The sequence below is a fragment of the Limanda limanda genome, chromosome 4 (assembly GCF_963576545.1).
Source record: "Limanda limanda chromosome 4, fLimLim1.1, whole genome shotgun sequence".
NCBI classification, from domain to species: Eukaryota; Metazoa; Chordata; class Actinopteri; order Pleuronectiformes; family Pleuronectidae; genus Limanda; species Limanda limanda.
In genome coordinates, this window is record NC_083639.1 from 19967650 (window position 1) to 19994253 (window position 26604).

Below are 26604 nucleotides of genomic sequence, written 5' to 3' on the forward strand. Positions count from 1 at the left end.
TTCTAGTTGTGTAGACCACTTAACACACTGATTCCATGCTAACTTTACAGTGTATTCAACACAAAGTACAGAAGTGAGTTATTGCACAGATAAAGAGGGAAATTCCTTAAATTAATTATTAAATTAACAAAATCTAAAGTATTATTCCATCAATACTTTTTACTTTACTAATTAAACCAATTTTAATTTAATAACCACTTTTCTTGTCGTAAAATGTGTCCAAGTACATGTATAATACCATTCATTCATTCACATACCAAACCTAACTTGATGTTCACATTAAATGCTATGCCCACAAGATATGTAGTCAAATGGCCAAAACTGCCAAAATAAGGCAAGGCAACAGTAAACAAAACCAGCAGACGGTTTAAATGATAAACAGTTACGTGGTAAGAACTCTGCAAAACCCAATTTGTAAGTTTTTGTGTAACTTAATCTGTTTTTAAAGCGGGCCGCTGACAAGGGAGATGAGTCTCTGTAAATCCTCTTTTGTACTCAGCACAGCATGCACTGAATCCAGATAATGAATGTGTCAAAAACTGTCATGTATCAGTGAATACTGTGTCCCTAACAAAAACAATGTCATAATGTTTGGCTTTTCCTCTGTGACAAAAAACAAAGCAGACTTTTACTCAGTGTCGTACATACCTTCACTTTCCTCCCTGTCGCAGAGGTTTAAGACACTGAGAAGTCCTGCCTCCCTAACACTCAACTCACTCTGGAGTTTTAATTCTCACTGCGGGGAGATAATGCCTGTGAGGAAGAGCCCCAAGACTGTTGTGATCTCCTCTGGATGTTACAGGGGTTTTTCATCTTTTGGCTCTGCACTTTCACGAGCATTAAAGCCATGAGGCTTCATGTCGGAACAATGCTAGGAGATCTGACAGGAATGACTTTGCTTTCATATCGACTGTCCCTGCAGCTGCTGTAGATGTGGAAGTGAATGTATATGAGATACTTTGCGTTCATGTGCCAAACACTGAAGTCTTCTGGTTTTTGAAAGTTATGGTAGGTTTTCTGTAAAACCCTCTAATTGGGGGGGAAGTCACAGCCTTACGTTATGGTAATTTGTTGTTAAGTCGTGTCAATGTGATAACTGTTGTCAGATCCAAGCTCTGTTATGTTCAAGGTCCCGCAGTGCTGTGTCTCTCGCTGTGATTACAGTTGCAGTTGCATAATGAAACCAAACTTTTGTTTATACCTCTCATTATAAAATAAGAGATCTCTAACTTGTTGTACGAGGCACTATCTACCGCATGCTCGCTCGCACTACCACAAAGTGCTGTGTACTTGCGGTCCATAATGTTGTTACCGTCCACACAGACAGTCAGACCTCATTGTCTTAGCTGCAGTTGTGTGATGCAATGCAATTCTGTCTCCCATACGCAAAATGCCTTTCACTCTTAGTCTGTATACATGTCACTGGGAATCTATTGCAGGTGAGAGTGACCTTGGTGCATGTGCACCCCCATTACAGCAATATATTGACTTCATTTTGTTGGGAACGCTGGAACCTTATGTGAATCTAGTTCCTTTCTAACCATAATTGATGTCTCATAAATATGGATGTTATTGTGAATAGATTCACAGGTGTGGCTATTGTTGTTTGATTGCGCCTTAAAGATTTTGACTCGGATAGGGATAATATGCCACAAGCGATGTCACACTTATCAAGCTTAACAACTTAACACAACAAGTGTACGGCTACTAGGATTTCTACCATTAATAATTACTACACGTTTCTGCTCTCTGTTTCACACCTTGTAAGGAGAGCATGTTGAGCAAGTAAAAGAGAAAATGTGCTGCTAATTGGAACCTTACCATCGCACTAATCTAACCTTCTTTTCTCTTTCTATCGACAGGTCTAAATCGGATTCCATACGTTTATGATTGAATGTGAGCCTACTTTGACCCAACAAAATTGAAGATGATGTTGCTATGGAAACTGCTGGTGCTGCAGTCACTTATGGGGTGCCTTGCAGGTAAAGTATCTTATTAAGAACTTTTGATGCATGCCAAAGCTGCCTTTGTGAAGTCTGAGTCCTTATTCATATGTATTTGGGGCAGGTGACAGAATGAAAGCCGTAGTTTGGAAAGGAGCAATCTCAAGAAGATTAGTCATGAGAAAACATATTTTCCTCCTATTGATATGAAATAATAAGAATCTAGACTCCATTCAACAAGGAAATTATTGTAAAAGTAAACCATTGTCTGCTAAAGACTTTCAATCAGAGGCAATATTGCATTTCGGCTTTGCCCTAGTGTTGAATCTGGCTCTTAAAAAAGGTTATCAATATCAATGTGATTGTGAAGGGGAATGCATTATGTCAAGAAAATATTCAGTTCCACTTCGTTACCCTGATCACAAATAAGATTTTATCAGAAAACTTCCCTTAATCTAATGTATTTAAATAATTATATGAATGAAAAACAAATTAATGTTCACACATTAAAGGTAGGGGCAGATCCAGGGGTGGGGTCAGGGTGTCAATGGCCCCTTCCCTGCATCTGCAAAAATGTGTTAAGAATTTATATTTTACACAATGTGCTTGAAGAAGGGACAATTTATTCAATGATGTGTGGCTTTGCCCAAAGCTATGGAGTAAATGATAAACAAGGAATTACTTAAATGTGCATCTTACTGATTTAGGAATCATGCATGGATGTTGGACATAAAATTGGCCCCTCTGTGTAAACTGTTGCCCCTTTATGGCCCCGATTTAGAAAAAAAAACAACGGATCCCCCACTGATCAAAGTTGTAATTTGGAGTTTTGACCACCAGTTGTGCTGTGAAGCAATGTTTATATGAGTGACTGTCTACTCTGAATAAGAACATCACTCAGTTTCATATCACTCCTGTATATGAATAGTACAAATTCAGCAGAGATTGTTTTTTAGCTTCTCATGTGCTGTTTATGGTTTTAATGACTTTTGATTACCACAACCACCACCATCGGCACACAGCAGTCGTGTGATTGGTTAAAGTGTGTTTGGCTCACAGGTGTTAGGGGATTGGTTGTAAATAGGAGTGAGCTCTGCAATAGACATCCACTGCTGCTGCTGCTGCTGCTGCTGCTGCTGCTGCTGCTGCTGCTGCTGCTGCTGCTGGAGGCTGCTCATAGATGTAACAAAATATTTGGTTCACTGGCTCGGGAAGATGCTGGCCTGTTTGCCAAAAAGAGAAATCGAATTATTGTACAGAGTGAGGTTGGATTTTCAGAGCTGCACATGAAAATATTTGTTCCTATTCCATGGGCAACAAAATGAATCCAGTCAGAGATTTGTTTCAGGCTCCTAATGATCTGGTTCAAATGTGTCTCATGCCAAGCAGTGCAGAGTTATCTGCATTGATAAAGTCTCTTAGAACATGTAGCGTATTTAAGGTACAGTAAATAGAGAATGTAATCATAATGACGAGTGAGGCTACATCCACACGACATGAAACTAAAATTATCTCTGTTCACACAAAATGTTTGGCTCTGCAATCGGATATTTTATACTTTTAATACAGTGCATACTCCCATGCTTGTAAACACTTATCACTGATTTACACTGGTCATGAGAAAGGCATGCACGTCCATGAGTTCTTGCAGATTGCTTTAATAATATATCACTTCTTACACATGTAAGCAGTTTTATTATTGTAAAATACAGAATTTAGAAACAGCTTTTAGCAACGACCACAGGGTTTAGCTACTTTTATAGTTGATGATCAATGTTGTGTTCTACACTGGTAGCTTAGGCTAATGCTGGTTGTTTTCATCCAGAAAGGGGGTCATTTAATATTGGCCTCACTAATCAGGGAGGGCGACTTTGTGACTGAAAAGACCCAATGAACAAGTGTCAGTAAATGTCTGTGTCATCGGTTCCAGACATATCCGTTCTAGCCCCTCCAGACTAAAATGCAGCCCCAGAGTTTTCAAACTATTAAGGTGTCACTAGTGATTCTAAACTTCTCTGTTTTAGCAGATCGTAGTGTGAACACCAGGCATATCCATCACAGGGTTTATGTGTTTTCAAATGAAAAAGTGGTAGTGAGTGAGTGAGTGAGCGAATAAATGAATTAATCAAACATAAATAAATACTGGAAAGTACGTTTAGTAAGGTTCAATTCTCAGACTGAGAAGCAAGTAAACAGGAAATCCTCTGTGGGTTCTTTCAAATGTCCATCATTCATTTACTGCGCTGTAAAGTTGAATTATAGCTTCATTATGCCGTGGTGCCCATTCCAGCCAGAGGCTCTGTGGCATTGATCACATTTTGATGGAGGACTTTAATTTGTCTCCTTTACAAATAGGAGGGGTCGCCTGAGAGCATCAGCTGCATCACTCAGAGTGTTTAATCAACAGGTATTAGGTGACTCAAGATGAAGAAAGGGTTTTATTGAGGTCTGCGTCCTGGTGAGACCCCCCCGTCTCATTACTCAGCACATTAGGCCTGATGTGAACCCTCTGCCCTCTTCTGCACGTTAAATTATCACATTTGTTCAAGTGATCTTTCAACTTCTCTGTTTTGAAGTAGTATAGTTCAAAATATATATGTGTGTGTGTGTGTGTGTGTGTGTGTGTGTGTGTGTGTGTGTGTGTGTGTGTGTGTGTGTGTGTGTGTGTATATGGTTACTCATCTTAAAGTGGGTCCATCACGATCTCACAGGCGACAGCTGGTGATAATTGACCAGCACAGTATGAGGTATAGCTGAGCCCTGGTGGAGATAATGCATCATGGAGGTCATTTCAGTGATAGAGAAAAGCATTAAGGGGGAACATATGGAAGAAAACCTTTTGGATTACACTCACAGTAAGAGAGTATATAGTTCCGATGGCATTTGACTATTACCAGTAAATGCTTTGTCCTTTCAGTAATCCTTTCATATAGGATGTATTATATATGATGTAATATGGTTAAGAGCAAGAACGAACAGTTCATCCCTTTCAAACTATTCCAGTCCATTCCTTCGGACTGAGACATGTCTTCGAGCCTCTTAAACCATGAGAACACAAACCATCATAATGTTCAGTATTGTAAGTTCCTGATCATGTTGTGTGTCTGAAGATGCCGTTATTAAGTAATTGAATTGCACAAAAATGTGTATCTTTCCTTTTAAATTACCTGAAGATTATCAATCTCTGGATAAATTCAACTTTTTTTAACAGCTGGTCGCATTGTTAGTGGAATATTTGTGCTTTGAAGTCGTGCTCGGGCAATAGCCTTCTCTAACTCTGTGCAGAGACCCTAGCATTTCTTTCATTATTTTTTATTTAAAAAATAAAAGTAGGCCTAAGCATCCACTACAGTACTCTGGGTAATTAACATCTATGATTTGCAAAAAGTACTCTGTAAATAAATTTTAAAAATACAGGTTGAACATTGACCACCATCAATGTAATTTGATGTGGACCCTGTTCCTGAAATTAATTTGAACTTTTTTAGCTGTAATCTTTGCTGTATAAAAAAAGGCAAACAGCTGTTTTAACAGCTGTTTGCCCTTTTCTCACTCTTAGACTCTTTCTTAATCCACATTGGTGCGGGGCTCGTGGGAAATATTGTTCATTAAAGGCCTTTAAAACCAATAAAGAATATATATAGACTAAACAACTATTTGATTTGTTGTTGTTTTGTCAAATATCACATTCATTACCGAGACATATAGACTGCACCACTCAACACACTGTTGATCTGACCTGTGCCAACTCCTCAGAAAAGGATTTCTTTGGCACATCAGCTTACATATTTGCACAAACATCAGCTGATGCAAGGTGATGCCTCGGATTCTGTTAGATGTTCTGTAGCTAGAACTCCACCCATTTGGAGACGTTTAAGTTTTATTCAGATCTCTACAATGATTTGATCGTGAATATTTGTCTCCTAACCTCAGACAGCTCGATGGAAGAGGGAGAGCACTGTATGCACATTTACATCATGGAAAACCAGGGTTAATGAGGACAGACTTCCTTCATTTTTAAAGTGCAGAGTGAGAGCAGTGTGTGCAGGAAATCCCGCTGAGAACACCCATGAACCACAGCTGTGAAAAGGCTAGCCCTTCGACTAAAACTGCTTTATCCTCCTTGCGAAATTCACCAGAATTGAACATTTGCTATGAACAATCTTTCTGGGTAGGATATACAGTTCTTATGTGATTTAAGCTGAGCTGGAAATTAACATCTTGGCGCAATTTGTGAAACTTTATTATATGCTCAAGCAGTTTTATTACTAGTCATTGGTATCGGTAAACCTCCCGCTACTCAGTTTGAACCCAAACTCACTTTACAAAGGACGGTATGGCCTTGATATGGATTGGAGAGGTTGCTGAAAAAGTGACTAGTGAAAACTATACACAGTCTGGCATGGCTTTATGCTGCAGGGCGGATGAATGGATTTGCAAGTGGAGTGAACCTCATGTAGGCTTGGGGTAAAGGAATTGTACAGATGTTTATTGCAGCTTTAGTTACACTGCTCAGCCTGGGGAGTTATAAGTTGATTTGTTTTTCATGCCGAAATGAATAAAAAGGGCGATAATATCACACGTGCCGGTTGAAACTAAAAATCCAATTACATTTTTGAATTAGTCACCTGCCTGTTCACTCCCGGACTGTACGGCAACAACAGGCAACAGTAGGACGACAGGCCTTTGCTCCATTTCTGTAGCGTGGCATACACATTACCTTGGAGAAATTAGAGGAAGACACCCAGCATTTGTTAATCTTGTTGTTATTCATACATTTTACCATTGTTAATATTGGTCATGATATCTTTGCTCACTACCTCTGTTATAGATATTTGAGAATAAGCTGATTTGTGGTAGAATGATGAAGAAGCACAAACCGCTAACACACACAAACCTAAAAGACAACCTGCAGTTTTCTGTAAAATATGTGGAGAAGAATTTTCAAAAGGGTCTGAGTTCCAGGGTAGTAGAGAGTAAAAAGCACCAAAAGACTGAAATATGTGCCTGGCGTCTGAAGATCGGTTCTTGGAACTATGCTGAGCAGTTCACCCCGGTGACTGCAGGCGTTTCTAGGGAATCATTTGTTTGCGCTGGGACTCAGTGTCAAGTGTAGGAGATGATTTCTGTTCAAATTGATTTGATTCTTTCTGCTTTTGGTCATGTTTTCCTTTTTTCCTTTGAAAGCTGTAAAGGGTTTGAATGTTTCATCCACAGGAATGGTGAACATCATGATCAATCTTCACAGTTAGAATAAGCATGTTGAAAACGCATGTTCCATTTAGGAGTGTAATTGAAGATAGTTTTATACATTGTTCGCAAATCCCATGAAACAAGTGATGACTTTATCCTAATAACACTTATAATGCCTGTGTAGGTAAAGCTTGATGTACAGTATGTTTATTCTTTGCTTTCCTATGGTAATTCCCCCCCCCCCCCACCTGTCAGTCTGTAAACCCTTTTTGATTTATTGAAGTATCTTCACTGCACCGACCTGTCTTCCTGTTTGTCTGCAAATGGGTCCTGAAATCCTGTTACACTGGTGTGTATTCATGGTGAAAGGAAGAGGCCTAAGAGCGGTGAAGCAGCTTTGAGGATGGCACCAAAGGAAATATCTCAAAATATGTGGCTTAAGAGTTCATTGTCTGAATGGCTTAAGGACTTTACTAACCCCCCTGCTCTCAGCCAGTCTCTCAGTGGGCTAGCCTCCAGTCTTCCTCCCAGTTGGACTAGCCCTTGGCCTGCACGCCCTCAGCCTGCCTGCCCGTGTGTCCATGTTTGTGTGCTCCCTGCCTGGGCAGTAACAGAAACATGATACTTGTCACGACTTTTTCATAAATTGTTGTCTTCCTTTTGACTCACACTGGGAATGATTCCAAGAGACAGATTATTTTTTTGAAAAATGTGGTTTCATTGGATTTGTGACAAATTTAACAAATATACAGTATCACCAGTCTCATGACTGCAGGAAATTCTTTGTTTGATGAGATCACATAAAATGCAAAGATGAAATGTTTGTCTCTCGTGCCGGTGAACTTATGTACATAAAGTTATTATTATTATTATTATTATTATTATTATTATTATTAACTATAGTTTTTTTGATGTTTCTGATGGAGCTACTGTATTTACTCGTATTAAAGTAGGTCTAGGTAATAACTAAGTACTAGTACTATACATTATGAAGCTGTGCATCTTCAGCTCATGCAAATATTTCACAATTGAAACCTTTTAAAATCAAATTAATGGATTTAGTCAACAGAAATGCTGGATTGCTTTTATTTTGAAACAGGTGGGCTACATTAAGTGTTACATAAAATTAAGTCCCAAGGGTTGTGTTTATCCTTAAAACACAAATTATCCTGTGGCGAGAATTGCTTAAGTTACAGGATCTACAAATTGTGTGAATGCATCATCAAACTTCAATGTCTGACTTCTGGATCAGGGTTACATGTCACTGTTTGGTAATATTAACATTTCACTTCATGTTCTGAATGCAGTTTTAAAACTATCTCTCTTTGTTGTATAGTTGTTAAAACTTTAAAAGACAAATCATTGACTGACCGCACCGTGCCTTTCTTTTGTTGCCCAACCATTACTCATTAAGGATGCTGATGTGTTGTGTGTGAGCCAACTCTGAAGAAGTAGATTAGGTGGGTGGGGGGGTTGTGCCGATAGGGAGGTGATGTAGTATCTGTACATGTCTAAGGTTATTTTTCTTATTTTTTTTTTCCTCTGTGTACTCTGTGAATCATTCCTCCCTTCTCCTCACCACACTCCCCATGCATCGGGAATCTTAATTCCCTGCTCGTTGCCCCGGCTTATTCTACCATGATAATAGCAGCAAGCGACCTTTCTGTTCACACCCTCTTGCACATTTTCCACTGAGCTGTGTTTATTTATTTTTTTGGCTCTGATTTTTGGGACCTGTTTCAAAACCGGTTGATTTCTTCACCCTGAGAGTTTCTGTGGAGCAGATTAAAGGGGGCGGCTATTCACACACACACACACATACACACACACATACACACACACACACACGCATTGGACATATGCATGTTTTTGCTTGGTTAGCGAAAGACCCTGGCTTCCACAATGTTTTTCTCAAATGGCCACTGTGTCGTAAAATGCAAATAAGCTCTGTGCCCTGTGCGTGAAAAGTGAGGATTGGTTTTTCCCACAACAGAAGGATTCTGACAAGGAAACACAACCAGGAAACAGGAAGTCATTTTAACACGTAAATAGCTGCAGTAAGTATGAATCATGTTGAGCTTCATTTAAAAAAGAGTCACGGATGATAATTGAAAATTATAATATATTACTGAAAGTTTTCTCCATTTTACAACAACTGCCTCAGCCTTACTTTTAAAGAACAGTTTGACATTTTGGGGAACACAAAGGGATATTTATTTAGATGTTCCAGGCAGCAGCCAATTTGCCAGTGTTTTGTGGAGATTTCTATAGTTGTTGTCACCTCATTGCAGTAATTCCCAATGACTGCTACTCAGAGTCTGACATGGACGTTTTCTCTGTGCTCGCAATTAACGTCTAACTGATGAGGTGAACCATATTTATTTTATTTTTTTTGTCCCTCTGCAAATTAAACTAGATGCAAATGTAATGTCTTAATTAATAGAAAACAAATAAAGGAGCTTTCTGACAGGTTTTCTAAACTTTGGATAGAGTCTGGCACACTGTTTTCTCAAGCTCCCGGTTCCTGCGGCGCTGCAGAACATTGAAGCAAAGACGTGTCAGTGCACTAAAAGTGTTGAATTGGAAGTGGAAGAATTTGGCTCTCAGTCCCGCACTTTATGAATCTACCTTCTAAACTACAGAGGCGAGAGCAAAAATGGAGACTTGGGGAAAGTAACAGAAAAAGACTGTGTTCCTGGTGAGTTCAGTGAGAGGCTGAGCTTAACATGCAAACACATTCACACACATTCACACACACACACCAACTCTTCATTCAGACATCAACTCCGGATAATGACAATTGGTTTCACACTTTCCATAAAAAACAAAGCAGGAGATTTTCCTGTCAGACACGCGTTCACAACAAAACAAATATTTCTCCGGCGTTCAGGTCAGAGGTGGTGCAGCATTCAGATGCAGAATGAAACCTAAAAAATCCACTGCCAAGATCGTGTGTTTTTGTTTCCCCCGGAGGATCTTCTGCTTTGTTCTCACATGACCTCAAAATAACTTCAGGAGGTTTTCCGGAGTTCAGTGCAGGTCTGAAAGCAGCTGTAGGTAGAACATTGTCCAAACCTATAGTGATCATTACTTCAGTGATTTCCTCCAGTTTGTATTCACCAATCATAATCTGCATTTTGAACATTGTTTTGATTATCCTAAATAACAATAAAGGCAGTTAAAAGAGTTGGTTTTGAACACGGGCTCAGACTGGATGACCTCAGCAGCTAATGAGACACTGCTGTAGCGGTTCAGGGTTACCCAACATTGCTGAGGTGTCTTTAGAGGACGACATGTTGTGAATTCTCTTGGATAGTTTTGGGCACTAATGCACCATCAAGGCTTTCCTTTCAGCGAACAGCATGACATCTCCAATCTGAGATACATGCACTCCTGTGTTAGCCTTGATTCAGCTTCCTACTGAAGCCTGGCTCTTTAATTGACCCTTTTAGAAACTAGAGTTTCTCCTATACTTAAAACATTTCTGCACTTTCACACAGCTCAGTTTTATCTGCCTTCTGTCTAAACGCTTAAGTGTTTGATGAAGTATCTGAAAAGGCGACTCAATAAATTCCACCTAAACACATGGTTTCCCACCTTCGCAACATGAGCTACCTTTAAATAACATTGTTTTGCATTGTTTACTATATTCATTATTCACCGCCACGCTGCCTGTTTGTTAATGCAGTGGAAACGATATGACGCTCAACTTTCCATGACCCGTTCCTGTGTTTAAAAAAAAAACCTGATGAAATTTAAGCTGTTTTTATCCTTTTGAGATCTGAAAATATATAAAGAACAGAATAAAGGAGAAGTCACCCGTGGTCTTATCATTAAGACTACAGCTACGTTCTGTTTCTCTGCCTCTGTTAAAAATCCCTCTCATGCCTGCAGTTTGTGCTAAATGCAGTAGCTTGAAAGACAAGATCTTAACCATCCCCCACCCTGCAAACTTCACTTTTTGACATCAGGGTGTCCAGACTGTGTGGAGATGAGAGTGGATGATTGTATCATCTTATCATCAGGCTTTGAACTCGCCTTTTTTTTAACTTGTCTTTGAATTACAGTTTTTTGTCCTTGTTTGTTTCTCACATTTCTGTCATTATTGCTCCTCTTTATTTTGTACTGCTCATTATTTTGTATTAATTATCAAATAATTATTATATCATTTAGAACGTCAACAGTAACTCAGCGTCCCTTTTCTCACACGCAGTTATCACAGTGGAGAGCTAACCAAACAACAGCCAATCTACCTTGGCTTCTTAACCTGTTGGGTAGGAGCAGAGGACACAATGTCCTGAGTCAGTTGAGGTCAAATGATTCCACAAACTGATCCCCCCAACATAGTGGACTCACCACTATCCTCTTTCCCTCACATAAAAGTCAAAACGAGAGAGTCGACGGCTCAGAGGCACAAAATTACAGTCAAGTGCTAAAAGTGAAACACAGAGGCAGAAGGCTTTTGCCTGTGACACAACATTTGGCAAAGAAGCACTGAGCTGGAAGAAGATAACAGCTGCTGTTGCAATTTAACATCTGCAAAGACATGGCCCCAGTTTACACGTTCCAGAAAAATAACAATATGTGTGGTTATCCGGATATGAAATGATTAATATGGATATCAGATTTCAGTCATATTACACAGACCAACATATGTAGATCTGCACGGAATACACAAAACGAAACCTTGTTTTATATGCAACATGCCGGCTGTGAGTTGTGACATGAAGTCAAAACATGACACTGCCCCTATTTGTTGTCTGTATAGAATATGGGAATCGTCCAAACAGGCTCTGGCTGGTAGAATAGGTTAGGCTACTTTATTCGTACCTGTAGTTAGACCTGTTTTGCAGCAAAAAAAGAGAAACACAGTTCAAAACTATAACACACAGACAGAAGACAAGACCACAAAAAGTGCTAAAATGCTTTGCTATCAATAGAAAATCGGAAAAAGGCCAAATGTGCAAACATCGCTATAACCTGTTCCAATGAAAGATTCCAGCTGGAACAAAACTATTGCTAGGTTTTGTTTTACCCTTGGGGACAATGAGCCTTCGACCAGAGGGTAGAAGCTGAAATTCTCTGTGTAGAGGATGCGAGTCATCTTTAGCGATGATGCTGGCTATTCTCTGTAACTGTCTGGTGAACGGGGACTCTAGGCTCATCTGATCTAATGCTAGCTTCCTAGTACTAGTGCCATTGCAATAACCTGTGTCCCTTGCTTTGCACAACATAGAAGACATACATTAGGAATCTTTATATTGCAACATAGACTCTCTTGACAACTTTGTCGTCATACGCACAACTTCTGTGCGTATGACACCGCTGTTCAATCCTGAGATGTTTGTTTTCCACTGTTTGTTTTCTTCATCATCCAGATTTTTAACTAGGGGCTGGACAGAGAAAGTGAGAAGCCTCTAAGACATTTGCGGTCTCGCATTTTTTTCAGAATGTCTGTAGATCAGATATAGCTCAAGATAACGATCCATAAGAAGCAAATTAATCACATAAAAATCTCTTATTTACATGATCCACCTCCGTAGCTCTATGGAAGCAAACACATTACAGCTGCTTATTCCAGCCTAGTTTATCTTGGCCTGGTGGACAACATCAGCGTAAACAGTATTTCTGAACACTGCATGAACAGCTTATTAAATCGCTTTCCCTGAAACATAATACATCCATTAAAACATGATAACAAAATAGGGAGTACAGCTGCCCACCTTCCACACAGACAAAAACACTGCCATAGCAGGAGCATCAGTTTTATGTATAGACTTATACATTTTAAAGAATCAATCATGTAACACATCATTTACCCTAATGTGTGTGTTACTAATCTAGTGACTAACAAATAGGCCAATTAAGCTGGTCATATCTACTTTTGTAAACACAACTTGTCAGAATTTTCACTGCTGGTATGAATAAGTATGCTAATATAACAGCTTCCATTCTGCTATACATTATTAAATATTCATTATAATTTTAATTTATCTGTTTGAATATTCATTAAAGGAGATCATATCAGGATCATGTATCTTCTTTCCTCCACGAGCGTTATTCACCTGAGGATTGTTTGCCGAGCATTTTTTCAATGATTTATGCTCATACTCACAATCTCTCCTGGGAATTGCCACAGCATGATCAAATCTGCGTGTGCTGTTAGCCACCAAGCAGCTCGAGTGTAGGTGCTGAGAGAAGTATGTGTGTGTGTGTGTGTGCGTGCGTGTGTGTGGAGATTGAATCAGTTCATAAGCATCTTCCGCTGAAGTAAGAGCGTCCGCCGATACACATCTCCCATCTGTGGTATCCAGTGGATCACAGGCATTGTTTTATGGAGCCGAGGAAAGGTATTATTGCTGATGTAACAGCTAAATAAACACTTTGCAGTACTTCACAAGTAAGAAGGAAGAAAGACAAAGAATATAAGAGAAATAAGACTATAGAGTCCTGGTGAGGATTTTACATTGAACAGAAGTGAACAAAATGCAGTTTAAATTAACAACCACTTGAATGGAATAAATACAACAAAAAATTAAGGATATTAGAGAGATTACAATCCACATTGTATTTGCATAGAAGAGACAGTCCTAAATCCGATAGCTTCATGATGGTTAATGATAATAGGTATTGTTATACATAGGTTAAAAAATAAAAAATGAATAAAAACTTATATAAACTTGTGAAAAAAAATGCTATATTGGATACATAACATCACACATAGGTTTTAAAAGATGATCTCACCCAAAAAATTGGGTGCACACTACATACAAACACTGTTATTCATGCAGATAGTGAGATATCCACCTGTAAAGAGGGTCCACCAGCAAATCTCATTTATATAGACCCCAGATCTGTGAGCCTATAAGAAGCAAGTGTAGAGTTCATCATTTCTTATTCTGCACGAAAGGTAGAAAGACCAAATAGGCTCTGTTTTTTGATGTTGATTTAACTACTTTTCAAAATAAGAGAGTAACGACACATAGTGTTGTTTATGTATGGATAGAAGTATGCTACAAATAAAATTTAACCGATTTACCCCAGAAAGCCAAGGAGCTGAAAAGTAAAATGTTCTGGTATTACTGAGCAGATTGGTCTTTTGTCTGTTATAAAGCAGTTTGCAGCTATTATCAGCATTTTATGGTGAGCGAGATGTGGAAGAAAATTAATTAGTATCCAACTTGATACTTAGCATTTTGGAAGCTGATGTTCTAGCGTTTATGGTGAATTTTATTAACGTTAACTATCGTTCTTATTGTAGGCTATTCTATGAATAGGTTTAAAAGTCAGTATAAGATTAAACATAGTCACCCACAACGCATATGAGGTTTATGTCTTCGGTCTTAATCCAAAGGATACAATATATTACATAGTTTAACATAAAGTTAAGCTTCTCCAGCAGGAGAATATTAACTTCACTTTATATATTTGTATTTTATGTATTTTGTTAAATCTGGTATAGTACATCTTCCACAGCTAACACAATAAGAGTTAAGTTTATTTTCTACCTGACAAAAACATTATGATAATGCTTTAGAAAGTAATTTGCATAGAAAAACTGAGCGTTCTCAAACCTGTTTTCAGTCGCCCTCCTCAACACAATGAAGCTGAAGGGAATTCATTTGTGATGCTCCAAACACTGCAAAATTACATTTGAAATAAACAACATTTGGAAAGCTCTACAGCAACAGTCTTTTCCCGAACAGTGTCCCGGTTTCTGAGTTTAATCCACAGACCTCACTGTGGAGTCCTATTTGTACTGTTTCAGACGTACAAAGCTGTGCCAATTAAAGCAATTGACGGAGAGGTCTGAGGATTATTCCAAGTAAACAGGACATTGTGTCTGTAAAGACAATGTTGACGTCTTTTTAAGTGTCATTTTTCAATTTGTGGAGAACTGGAAGAAAAATTGGGCTGGAAGGAATCTTATTGATGGGTATTGCAAAACCTCTGCAGTCCGAGTGAGCAGCCAAACGCTGCCCGAAGTTGTGTCCTATCCCTTATTGTCTCCGATCGAGAGCCACAGATTGATTATATTCATCTGAGGGCCACTACATTATCTGTTCTCTACGAAGACCTTCAGACAGCCCACACATTGATGTCCCACTCATTGTATTGTTCCGTCACATGAGAGTCTTCCTTGCAGTTGGACAGAGCTCCACATGTTCCATCTGTGTCAGTAGATGGAACACTTAATGACTCCAACCACGGGAATTTATTATATGCTGTGCATCTTGGTTACCTGCAATATGTATATCACAGGCTGAGTGTGCCGAACAACACTCTCCCTCTTATAGATAACAGAAAAACATTAATAGCTAAGTTCTTGAATAAATAAAGCATACATGAGGATTTGAATATTGCTGCTGATTATTGAGTCTGATCAAAAGTGAAAAGGGGAGAGGGCTGTCAAAATAAAAACAAGAAGTGAAATATCACTAATCAGAATCATTGTACAGTTAATTATTATGGTAAGCAAAAGTAGGTCATGGAAAAGAGAGAAAATAAAATTCTGTTGGTTATATTGCATATTTATTATCATACTATTAGCATACTGGAGTCAACTTTTTTACGTGAGGACACAAATATGTTCAAGCATATTTGAGAAAGAAAAATAACTTGTTGTCCCTGTTACATGCTCATCTATCGAATAATTCCACTTGACACTTCACACGTTGCGGGTGTCTTTTTAAGGGCCAGAGGAAGTGCAATGTAAAATTCTGTAGAATTTGGATAAGTTATATGCTCAATATTAATACATCTGAATAAACAGAGGACCAGTGTTCTGTAACTCGGTAGGGAACCATCAACAGTGATCTGAAAATCAAGTTATTTGAACAAATTGCATGTCATGACAATTTGTATGTGCACAGCAGGTGAGCCCACAGCTTGCATTGTACAAAGTCGACAAACAGCTTCACCTATGTTTATTCATCATTACAGCAGCACGTTCACAACAATGGGTACGTTAATTACATATATTCCAGTTCAGGGTTATGCAGACAGAAAGCTGCAACCAGCCTCACCACAGGCCGAACAAACAGCCCATTCCAAACAGGCAGGTTAAGAACTGGCAATGCACTAGTTCATTAAAATGCAGGGAGACAAGGTCCATTTAGTTTGTGACGTGTGGAACTACATGGTGTTCTGAGACTGAATCCGAAACCCCAGTAGTTTCATTTGAATTAAAAGTTCCCATCATCTAAGAGGAAAAACAATAAGAGTTTAATGATTTTATAATTCAGGGTAAATAATGTTCTTTCTAAACCAAGACCATGACAAAGTAACTGCGGTTTATTTCTTTTCAACTCCATTATTATCCTATTAGGTTTGGTTTTCATTCGCTCTTCTTTTACGAGACCAGTGGGTGTGAACTGGACCGTTGCTGTTAAAACACATTCCATATATCAGTGTCCTGGCTATAGAAAATGAATATTTCCAGCCCAGTGAACTACTTATGTGCTGTGACAGAACTATCTATTCTGATAGTTTAGAGGAAGCACGAGAGATCCATGCAGATATCCTCCTCTCTCGTCACCTTGAACCATTTATGAATACATTACGTCCTTGCAGGTTGTTCAGATAAAGCCTCCCCCCCTCCCTCCCCCTCTCCTCACACACACACATACATGCACATACACAGTATCTTCAAGGTTCATGTTTTGTATCTGCTGTATCTGTTCCAGAGCTGAGCAGAGCCTTGTGTATCACAGAGGACACCATCTCTAATTAATTCCACAAAGAGGCTCAGAAGATGTGCTATCCTTTGCTTTCATTTTAAAGGCAGCCTGTGTATGTGAAAGCTAAATTGTGTTGATGAATAAGTGGACTCAATTAGGTGCTTCTCCAGCCAACTTATGTTTCTTATTTATGCCGACCACGATGTATGAATTCATATACTGTCACCTAAATTGGACCAGGGTTTTTCTTTTGTGTGTTTTTTTTTTTTTTAGATTTCACTTGTCAGCACAAAAAGTGCTCTTTGACAGACCAAAGCAGCTCTGCTGTGAATATCAGCTGGAGAGTGGGAGCAGGGAGATGAATAGAAAAAACTGATATCCTCTTATTTGTAACCCTTGCCTGTCAGTTTAGGCAGATTTTGGATTACTGCACATGCTATTTTTAGATGATTTCCTGACAAAGACCACACAATAAATAGATCACAGTAGCACACAGATAAACTGATTGACCTGATTTAACATTGGACGATTGTAGGTAAATGGTAACCAGGTTACAGTTAGCTGGTGCAGCTCATTGTACTCTATTTTAGCACATTAAAAATGACTGTAATGAGGAAAGGTTTTGTTAAGGAGTGACAGTATCATAATGATTCACTGTCATCTTCCCACATACAAAGTGGACAGATCTAAATTTTAGCCCTTAATTAGGACCAATTTACTATTTGTAGAGCAACTAGTATGACTACTGTCCACTACTGCAGTGAACCTGCCTTGGAAATAATCAGACTGAGAATTTGTTACATGAAAATTATTAACCTCACAAACATGATTATGAAAAGTTGCCATTCAACCAAACAATTAGCTGGTTTCAATTGTTTAATACAGATGTGGTACACATTTTATTGTGGTAGAGTAGGTCATTGTTAATAGTTTCTTTTGATCATCCCAAACTCAACTCTTAAGTTTAAGGGGCCTTTAATATCATTAGGAATATCAGGGCAGATGCTGATAATGAAATGTCAAGCAAAAGTAATTTTCTGAAAACAATTAGATTTTAGTCTTTTTTTTCTTGTGACCAAAATATCTCAGGATTGAGAAAAGTACAATCCTTGATTGGCCTTTCTGCAATTTGTAGTGACTGTACTTATCAGATGACATGTATATATCTGCTAAGAGCTCATATTAGCAAATATACTAGCACGGCTTTTCAATCAGTCTGTCCCAGCCTACACGTGCAAGCTGAAACCGATCTGAATCATGTTTATTTTACATTCATCCACATTAATAATATGAAAAACATGTCAAAATTGTATGCCAGTTATCGTCGGATTCGTCGCATTATTTGTGGCCCCAGTTCATAAAGCGTGTTTCAGCATTTCACAACTATCCTGCGACTGTGTCAGAGGTGCAACCAATGCAACTATTCATCTGAAAATGCTCAGTGAGCAGCTTAGCAGCAGCTCTAGTCAGTGACAGACACATAGCTGGGGGGGCTGTGCTGCCATTTAGCCATGTGTCACCCCAAGACTGGATTCACTAAGTGAGTCATCGCCTGCCCTGAGCACAACACAGTGCGCTTTTGACCACTGCAAGCCGACTTCCATCGCAAATAGGAAAAATAGGACAAACTGCTAAACTTGTGGAAAAGGGCTGCAGAATGCTGACATTTAAAAACAAGGTTACAACTGTTTTTTATTATCGCTCATATGCTACGTACACGACGGGGAATCTTGTTCTCGGTCGTGTGATCAAGTTTCCAAGCTCCCTTGTTATCAGGAAAATATCTGTTTAGATTTATTCATTTAATTCTTTTCAACGTATTTTACCCTGAAGGGCAGTAAAAGAATACAACTATCCAGATAATACACTGCATTGTATAAAGGCAACTGTACATACAGATGCAACACAGAAGTAAAATCCTACATTGTGGACTGCACCATACATTTTTCAAGTTGTAAAAACACTTTTACTACACAAGGATATTGAAGAGTACGCAGTGCAGTGCACATGTCTACAGCTCAGTCCAACAAAGCACAACTCTGCAAACAGTAGCTCTATGTAACAAGTGCAAATGTGAAAAATGCACATTCCTGTAGAGTACAACCATGTCCTGCGGTCACATTTATCCATGCATGCATATTCCTCAAGTACATGGCCCGCGTCATCCTTGCCTGGAGTGATCTGTGTTGAGATTGCAGGCATCCTGGCAAAGGACAAACTGGTGTTGCATGATGAAAAAAATCACCGTTTTCACACGCATTTGTCAACTTAAAACCTAAAACAACCCAAATTAATTGATTAATTTAATAATATTTGTGTTGTAATAGCTTTTTTTTAACGTTAGACCATGATTACACGTATGCTCATAGACTGAACTTATATAGTGAGTTATTGGTACAGACGGATAGATAACTAGGCCTAATGACAACATTTCATTACAGATATCTCTTTGGAGGTGTTATGGCAGCTTTTGCTCAGGCGTGCAATGAGAACGCTGCTCCATTTGGCCTGAAAGCAAATTATGAAACGGCTGCACATTTGATAAGATAAAACTTCAGGGGTTGAATCCATGCACAACACCATGATTCACACTTCCGCTGGGCTCCCACAAAAATGGGAACTATCTTCGTGTGATATCAAAAATGTGAAATTACAGGTTCAGTAACAGGCAGTCGCTTCCTGTTTGTGTTGGGGAAGGGTTATGAGCAAAAGGGGAATCATTGCCTGTTCTTCTAAACCAGCTTGGAAAGTAATGAAGCCAGATAGTGCGATCTACTCAATGCATTAAGTAATTGATGGCAGCAGATGGTCCTCTTTAGCATATCAAAGAGTCCCTCCTCTGCCAGTGTGCTCAGTTATTATTTGTGTTTGCGTTGAACATTTTATTCTGGAGTAATGTAATTTGTGTTGAATTTACAGTGAAATTCAAATAATGGAAAGCTCACACTGAAGTAAAGAGAGATAGAAGAGTAGACTTTTTCATGGCAGACATGGTGGGGTAATGACAGGATTCATCAAAACCATTTCACACTAAACACTGCATTTCCCAAGGTCTCTGTAGAATATCATCAAGTTTAAAGTCAATTGGATGAACTCGGGGACAGAAAGACAAAGGCGTTTGAATATATTAGTGGGATTTATAAATGCTGCGTGATGCATTCTGGATCATTGATTTACTATGTCACTGAAATGGAACAAGAGCCAGACATTACCATTCCAAAAAATATATTGAATTAATTAATGTGGGAATCATTTTTTAACACCTAATACAATGCTTTGGAATTGACTTTCTATATTTTTGGGAATAATCTTTAAGTTTTTTAGGCACACACGTCGAATTGAGTGGGCTTGACTGTAGGCCCCTCTAATGGCAGATATACACGCTGTGATTTTTGGTTTGTTCCACTTACCTTTAAAGAAAAGCAGTGGAAGAGAGATTCAACGAGCTTCCATTGTCGTGATCTTTGCGAGGAAAGACAGTGTGGGACAAAATGTTGGCTACAATTTAGGAGGAGTATCTCACAATGAAACCTTATTCTACAAAGTACCAGTATGAAATGACAGCACCTTTGTCTGGTCATGACCATGTTCAGAATCTTACACATAAACGCAACTATTGCAAGCGCACAATTTTCTTGCTTATCTTCATTCTTTACTGTTTAGGAGGTGCAGACGAATGTTGACCAACCTGAAAGATAGGCAGTGTGAGAGAGAGATCTAATGATTGAGAGAAAATTCGGACATTGCCAGAACTTTAGAATGACTATTCTACAATGTGACAGCTGCTACATACAGTAAAAATGTGGACTGGAATAACACACTAAATTAATCATGCCTCCTTTCTCTTGCGTTGATTGAGTCCAGATTCTCCTCCTCATTATCCTCTTTGGATTTTTTACATTCACATAGATGCCACTCTTGAAAGAGGTTAATTCTTGCTTAGCTGAATTGTGTATTGCTATGGTGGCGCACATGAAGGATGCCCACCAATGATATTTAGTTCTTGTCGACTTGCGTCACAGCCTTAGATTCAGTAGGTGTTGTCATCATAGTCTCAACTTACCTCAAACTTGATGTTGCACCAAGTTAATGAGAGCCCTCTACATGCAGAGTTTAGTTTACAGTAAACTTGTAAGATTACAGATTCCCACAGACTGCTGGTGCCTTAAGTCGCCCAATAGTTAATCAGCTTCATTTCCACTTCACAATTAGCCATGTGGCACTGTGCCTCGTTTCCTCAGCCAGTGATCTATCATTATAATCCCTTCTTGATGGAAGAGTTACACTTGCTGCAAGCCCCGGCCCACACTGAGGGATAAATACATCAGTATACTGTACTGCTGCATAAAGTGTTGGCTAAAGTAAGTGTTCTGAAACTTGGCAGCAATAACTAGTGGTAATAGAATAAAATGTACATCTGCAGACTGTAATATAATGCAATATAATATCTCTGCCATAAAATCTACCTTTTACAAAGCTTATTATGGTCTGGTTTGTTTCAGGGGTGCTTCTAATGCACATGAGGGAGGCGTTAAAACAGCAGTGAAAACTCTGAACATAATGTAGTCCAGTACAAAGTCACCACAAACTGCAATAATAAGCTATTGCTCAATTCACATTACTCTCATGGTGTCAACAAAACGTGAGCATGTGCTTGGTAAAAGTAGAAGCAGAGTGGATGTATTGGGCTGCATTAAACTCTGCAGGAGGACTTAAGTGGCCTCTTGGTTAACGTTTTTTCTTAATTATTACCTCACAAATAAAGCATGTTTCATATTCATCACCTGGGACAAATTGAACACTTTCTGCAGATTTTCATAACTGCGCTGAAGCTGTTAACTTGTGTAGATGAGAGAGATCTAGGATCGGGGGGCTGTAAAGGGGCCACAATTTACACTGAGGGGCCAACGATATGTTCAAGATCCCTGCAACTTCCGATTCACTCATTTAAGTCAGTTCTTGTTTGCCTCCCCTCACCAACTGGCATCTAATAGGCTTCTAAGAAATAGCTAATTTTACAATTGATTTGAAATTAGCTGTTAAGATGCACTTTGTCATCCAGCAAATACAAATAGAAAATGGTAAAATATGTCTTCAATAGAAGCATGGCACAGCCCCACACGTTTGGCTGCACCATGCCTGAGTGGACCTGAGTCACGATTAGCTCACTGCTGGCAGGCTCAGAGAAGGTGTCAGCCACCCAGACGTCTCAAAGAGGACAATGTCACATAAAGGACATTCACTCCAAGTCGCATATGCAGTGAGTCCTGCCAAACATTTTACATTTCTGAGTGTCTTTTTACACCTTTTCTTCCGCCACTAGTTTCCCCTCAGTTCTGCAGGCTGTGGTATAGAAATAATAGAAATTATCTGAAGATATACTGTCGGTGATCCATCACTTTGAATACGATGTCAGCTTTTTATTTGTATCAGATTATTGTTGTGTGGTAACGCTGTGAAGACTTTTCAAATCATTCCGCATTTTCACCCAACAATCATAATTTAACCAGCAAAAGCCGACAGGGTGTTTGCTGTGATGGATGACGTGTCTCAGGGATGTTTAGATTCCACAAATTAAGTTTGAAATGTCATGAAATAAAAGAAAAATCAGTTACTGTGGCGGATGGGAAGAGAATCTCAAAAATGTCAAATGCTGCAGTATCATTCAAAAAAATGAATTCATACAAACAGTTCATTCAATATATTTATCTCTCATAATCAAGCAGTTTGAAACTCGTATGAGAAGTAGATGCTAACATCAGCTGGAATTAACCTTAGTTATAGTCTGCCTGATGCTCGCTTATAAATATGTTCTCTTCTATCTGTTATGTGCTCTAACTTTGTTGACTAACTAAAGCCTGTTGGTAGCATCTGTCATCGCAGCAGTGCCCCTGGATGTTGCAATAACTGCCATCCAGAATGATGCACTCCTAATGTGTCTCCATAATCATGCCCAATGCCCATGAAGGGCATTCCTTAGGTTGACGTGCATGTCAGATGGCCTCATACTGTATGTCAAGGACTTCTCTGGTAGTGCTGCCCTGATCTCTCCGGGCCATTTCACAGCGACGGGATGAACATTGACCTTTGTCATTTAACTGAGTGAGCAGCCTGCAGTGAGCCCACCGGTGCCAGGCCAGCTGAGCCATGCTGCTAGGCAGACTCCGTGATCCTTTGCCCCCAAGTCCGCGGCCATGCACACCTCCAAACCGGCCCAGCTGTCCCCACTTCATTATGTGCTGATTAGGAGTAGATTGCCCTGAGAGGTGGGTTTGATCATCTAATCTGCAGCGCTGCCTAAGCAGGCAACTGCATCACAGTGGAAAAAAGCTGGTCACATTTTTAGCAAAATTGTACCTCATAACATGACCTCGGAACTCTGCAATTTCAACAATTTGATTCACTGAGGTTTTCATCGTTTTTTAACACTGCTCTCCGGCCTATTAAGCTTTCATTAGAGTTGAGATCTGCTTGATGACAGTATTAGTGAGAGCTCAGCCGCAGCCCATGAAATTGGAGAGCATGTCTAGCTAACCTGGAGCAGGCGTCTCTATGTGCACTCACCTGCTCTTCCTCAGGAGGAGCAATTATGTCAAGATGAAGAAGGGGGGAGGGGAGCAGGGGGGGCGTGGGGGCATCCCCAGATGGCCTCCGAGCCAAGCCCCTGCTAATTGGCTGTGTTAGGGATTCAAAGCAGGTTCAAGGGAGGCTCTCTCCTCTCCTCTCTCCGCTGCCCCTACATCTTTGTTTGTCTCTGTTTTGCTTTGTCAACTCTGCCTTTTGATATGCATATCAATACATGTTTTATTCATGGCGGTTTGGATTAAAATCAGTCAAGATCACCGTGCTGTTGTAGGCACCAAAGTGTTTGCCACGAGCGTGTGCGGATGAGTTTGCCATTTTCAAAGCCAATTTTGTGACGCCGCCTCACTCCCATGCAACCCAAAGAAATGAATGATTTATGCGAGTGTCACTTTGAAGGTGCCGAACAACTCAGACTGTACATCCCACACCATTCTTTAAGTTTTGCATCAGCTTATGGGGTTTTATAGCACGACTGCAATTCCAATTGAGTGGCTGGAAAAGTGTTTGGACAGAGGAGAGCGGGTGAGCTGGAGGGGTTTGCTACCCGCGTCCTAACAGGCTTAATGTTAATCATACTACTAAAGATGCCAAGTTTAATTAAAATGTCCTTTCATTGCAATCATGTCAGCATTTATTAAATCTCAAGATCCCACCGTGGTCGAGGCAATATCTGTGAAATCAGCCAGTGTGTGACTATTGCAGTGCATTATGCAAGCCAATTCAAACTCTCCCCAATTATCTGATTATCAGATAGGCCTATCTGATTGAACACACACTCCTGCTCCAATGCGGGCTTTGGACTCTAATGGGACTCTATATGCAGGGTTACTCATTAAGAGTCTCTGCCTGCAACCATAAAAGTAGAGTTACGATTTTGTCGGTATCAATAATGATTTCCACCAAGAGAAGACCCAATTTGCATCCTATGAACATCATCCATGCCAGGGAGAAGTCGTACAAGGTGTCTGCAGGTTTCTACAAGTTAAATTGAAGACTTTAAAGAACATAATAACTTAGATTTAAGAACGGCAGGTATAAAGGAATACGGGTCTCAGAATTACTTTTACTTCCTTATAACTGAAGATACAGAGCAGTAGTTTAGTAGAGAATGACCCTCAGAATGCCACGCTATCTTGCAGACAGTAGGTATCCATAGTTTTGCCACAGCCAACCTGAGTGTACTGCGATAAACTAAAGGTGTGTATGTACACAGTTTTCAGGTTTTTTTACAGTGTAAAAAAAAGATATCTATATCATTGAGATTGAACTGCAGCACAACGATATTACAAACTATGCATGCTGCCAAACAATTTCTCTTAAACAATTTACGGAAGAAGCATTAAATGCATGTTAACAGAAGTAAAGACCTATTATACATATTTAACACAGAGTGCATAATATTTTAACTCATTCTTCTTTTTTAAGGACCAAAGTTCAAATTAAACCCTCCAATAAGATTTATCTTTTGAAATGGCCACTCTAACCCCAACCCTAACCCTTTTCCACTGCCAGAGGAAAAACAACAGCATCAGTTATTTGGCAAATGCCCCCAAAACAAGAAAGCTTATCACTGGGTGACAAATAACTGCAGGGTTTATGACATTGGTTTGTCTGCAGCAAAGAAGAAAGTACTGTGACTCTGTTACTGAGATTCCAAGTTCACAGAGAGAAAAAGTCTGGGTGGAAGGATGGGTCATCTAATCATTAGACTTTGATACTGGAGAGTGCTGTTTGTTCCCTTTTCCTACTGACAGTCAGTGTTGTGATTTTCTAACTTTATCTAAGTCGTTTTTTTTAATTTTAGCTACAATATCAAAGGTTCCCAAACCAAAAGTGAATAGTGTGACATGTTGCTGTTTTTGAAGACTGATACCACTCTTACACCTGCATGGTAAATAATCAAAGTGTGCCATCTTCATCCAATACTTACCAAACCCAGAGGTGATTAGTTTCACATTTTGAGGGTTTTATGGTCCTGACTGGGACCAGTAACATCAGTCTTCCCGACAACCCCAGATAGCTGCCTTCTTTGTCCAAATAAAAAAATTGATAAAAATAAAATCTGCCCAACAGTATCACCTAATCCACTGGTTTTATTTCACAGACTTTGTCACACTTGGCCAGAGCGGTGCTAGCCTAGTTTCAGACTGAATGCTAAGCAATGCAAACAGCAGTAGTCTTAGGGTAATGTTTAGCTGCTGGGGGAGATCAGGGTTAAGCGCAGCACCCTAAGGGCACAGGCGGAGCTGCTGTGGGTTAAGGTTAGAGACTCGGTTATAAATGTGTAGTGTCTTGTTGTTGAGCTGAGGCCGTTTAATGCTTGGCGTCGCTGCCTGGGTGCTATACAGGTGTTGCATCACACTTGCTAAGACTTGTACACTCATTTGTCACGTCCCTGGGGAATATAGTCACCCTAGTGAGGACCGAGACTACGTGTCTGACTGAGTGGAACAAAAAAAACATCAGTGCAATTATTCTGCTCAGATGCATTGTAATTAGAGGGAGATGGAAGGAGAAATTGGATTTATTTCTGTCTCAACAAACCTCTTCATGTACAATATGTTGGTGCAGTTTACCTGTAACTTTGAAGGGCTTAGCGTGTGCACTGCAGTAAGGCTTTAAAATGGCCACATTAGAGTGCCATGCTGTTCACTAACCATGCACAATAAATTTACAGCATGCCTAATAGTGTTGGCATGGTGGTGGACAACACAAACAAAAAGTCTGTCATTTCGTTCCAAAGCACAAACAGTACTTACAGGGCTTAGACCAGAAGCAATGAGTCAGGAGTTTATTTTCCATTGTATTTAATTCTGCTGCAGGAATATTAAAATACATTCATCTTGTCTCTGTAATGCTAAATACAGATTTCTGAAGGTTAAAGAAAAAAACTGCTAATCAAAATGTACAAATAATTTAAAAAAGCATTCTTCTCAGTCAAACCCCTCGACCCAAATGTGACAATGCTTCCATTCAGACCCTCTGACCACAGTTATGGGGAAACTTAGCCAACAATAAAAACACATCCAACTAAAATTCACATTTCACACATGACGAACTTTTAACTTGGACGTCCTGAAACATTTTTTTCCTGTACCAGAATAGTTTGTGCCTTATCTCTGTTGATGTTCTGTTGTGGTTCCAAGTGAGAAACAAAACTTTTCCAAACAGGTCAGAGTCAGAGCACAGAGAGAGTTCAGGAC

General features: G+C 39.5%; 1 protein-coding gene across 1 annotated transcript in view; it reads left to right on the forward strand.

The window, feature by feature from the left end:
* Positions 1 to 1927: 1927 nt before the first annotated feature.
* The window catches only part of cntn4 (contactin 4), a 146651-nt gene continuing 121974 nt past the window's right edge, over positions 1928 to 26604 (forward strand). The window contains exon 1 of the mRNA XM_061070085.1: positions 1928 to 1982. Within this exon, the coding sequence (XP_060926068.1) occupies positions 1928 to 1982 (55 nt within the window). The remainder of the gene's footprint in view (positions 1983 to 26604) is intronic.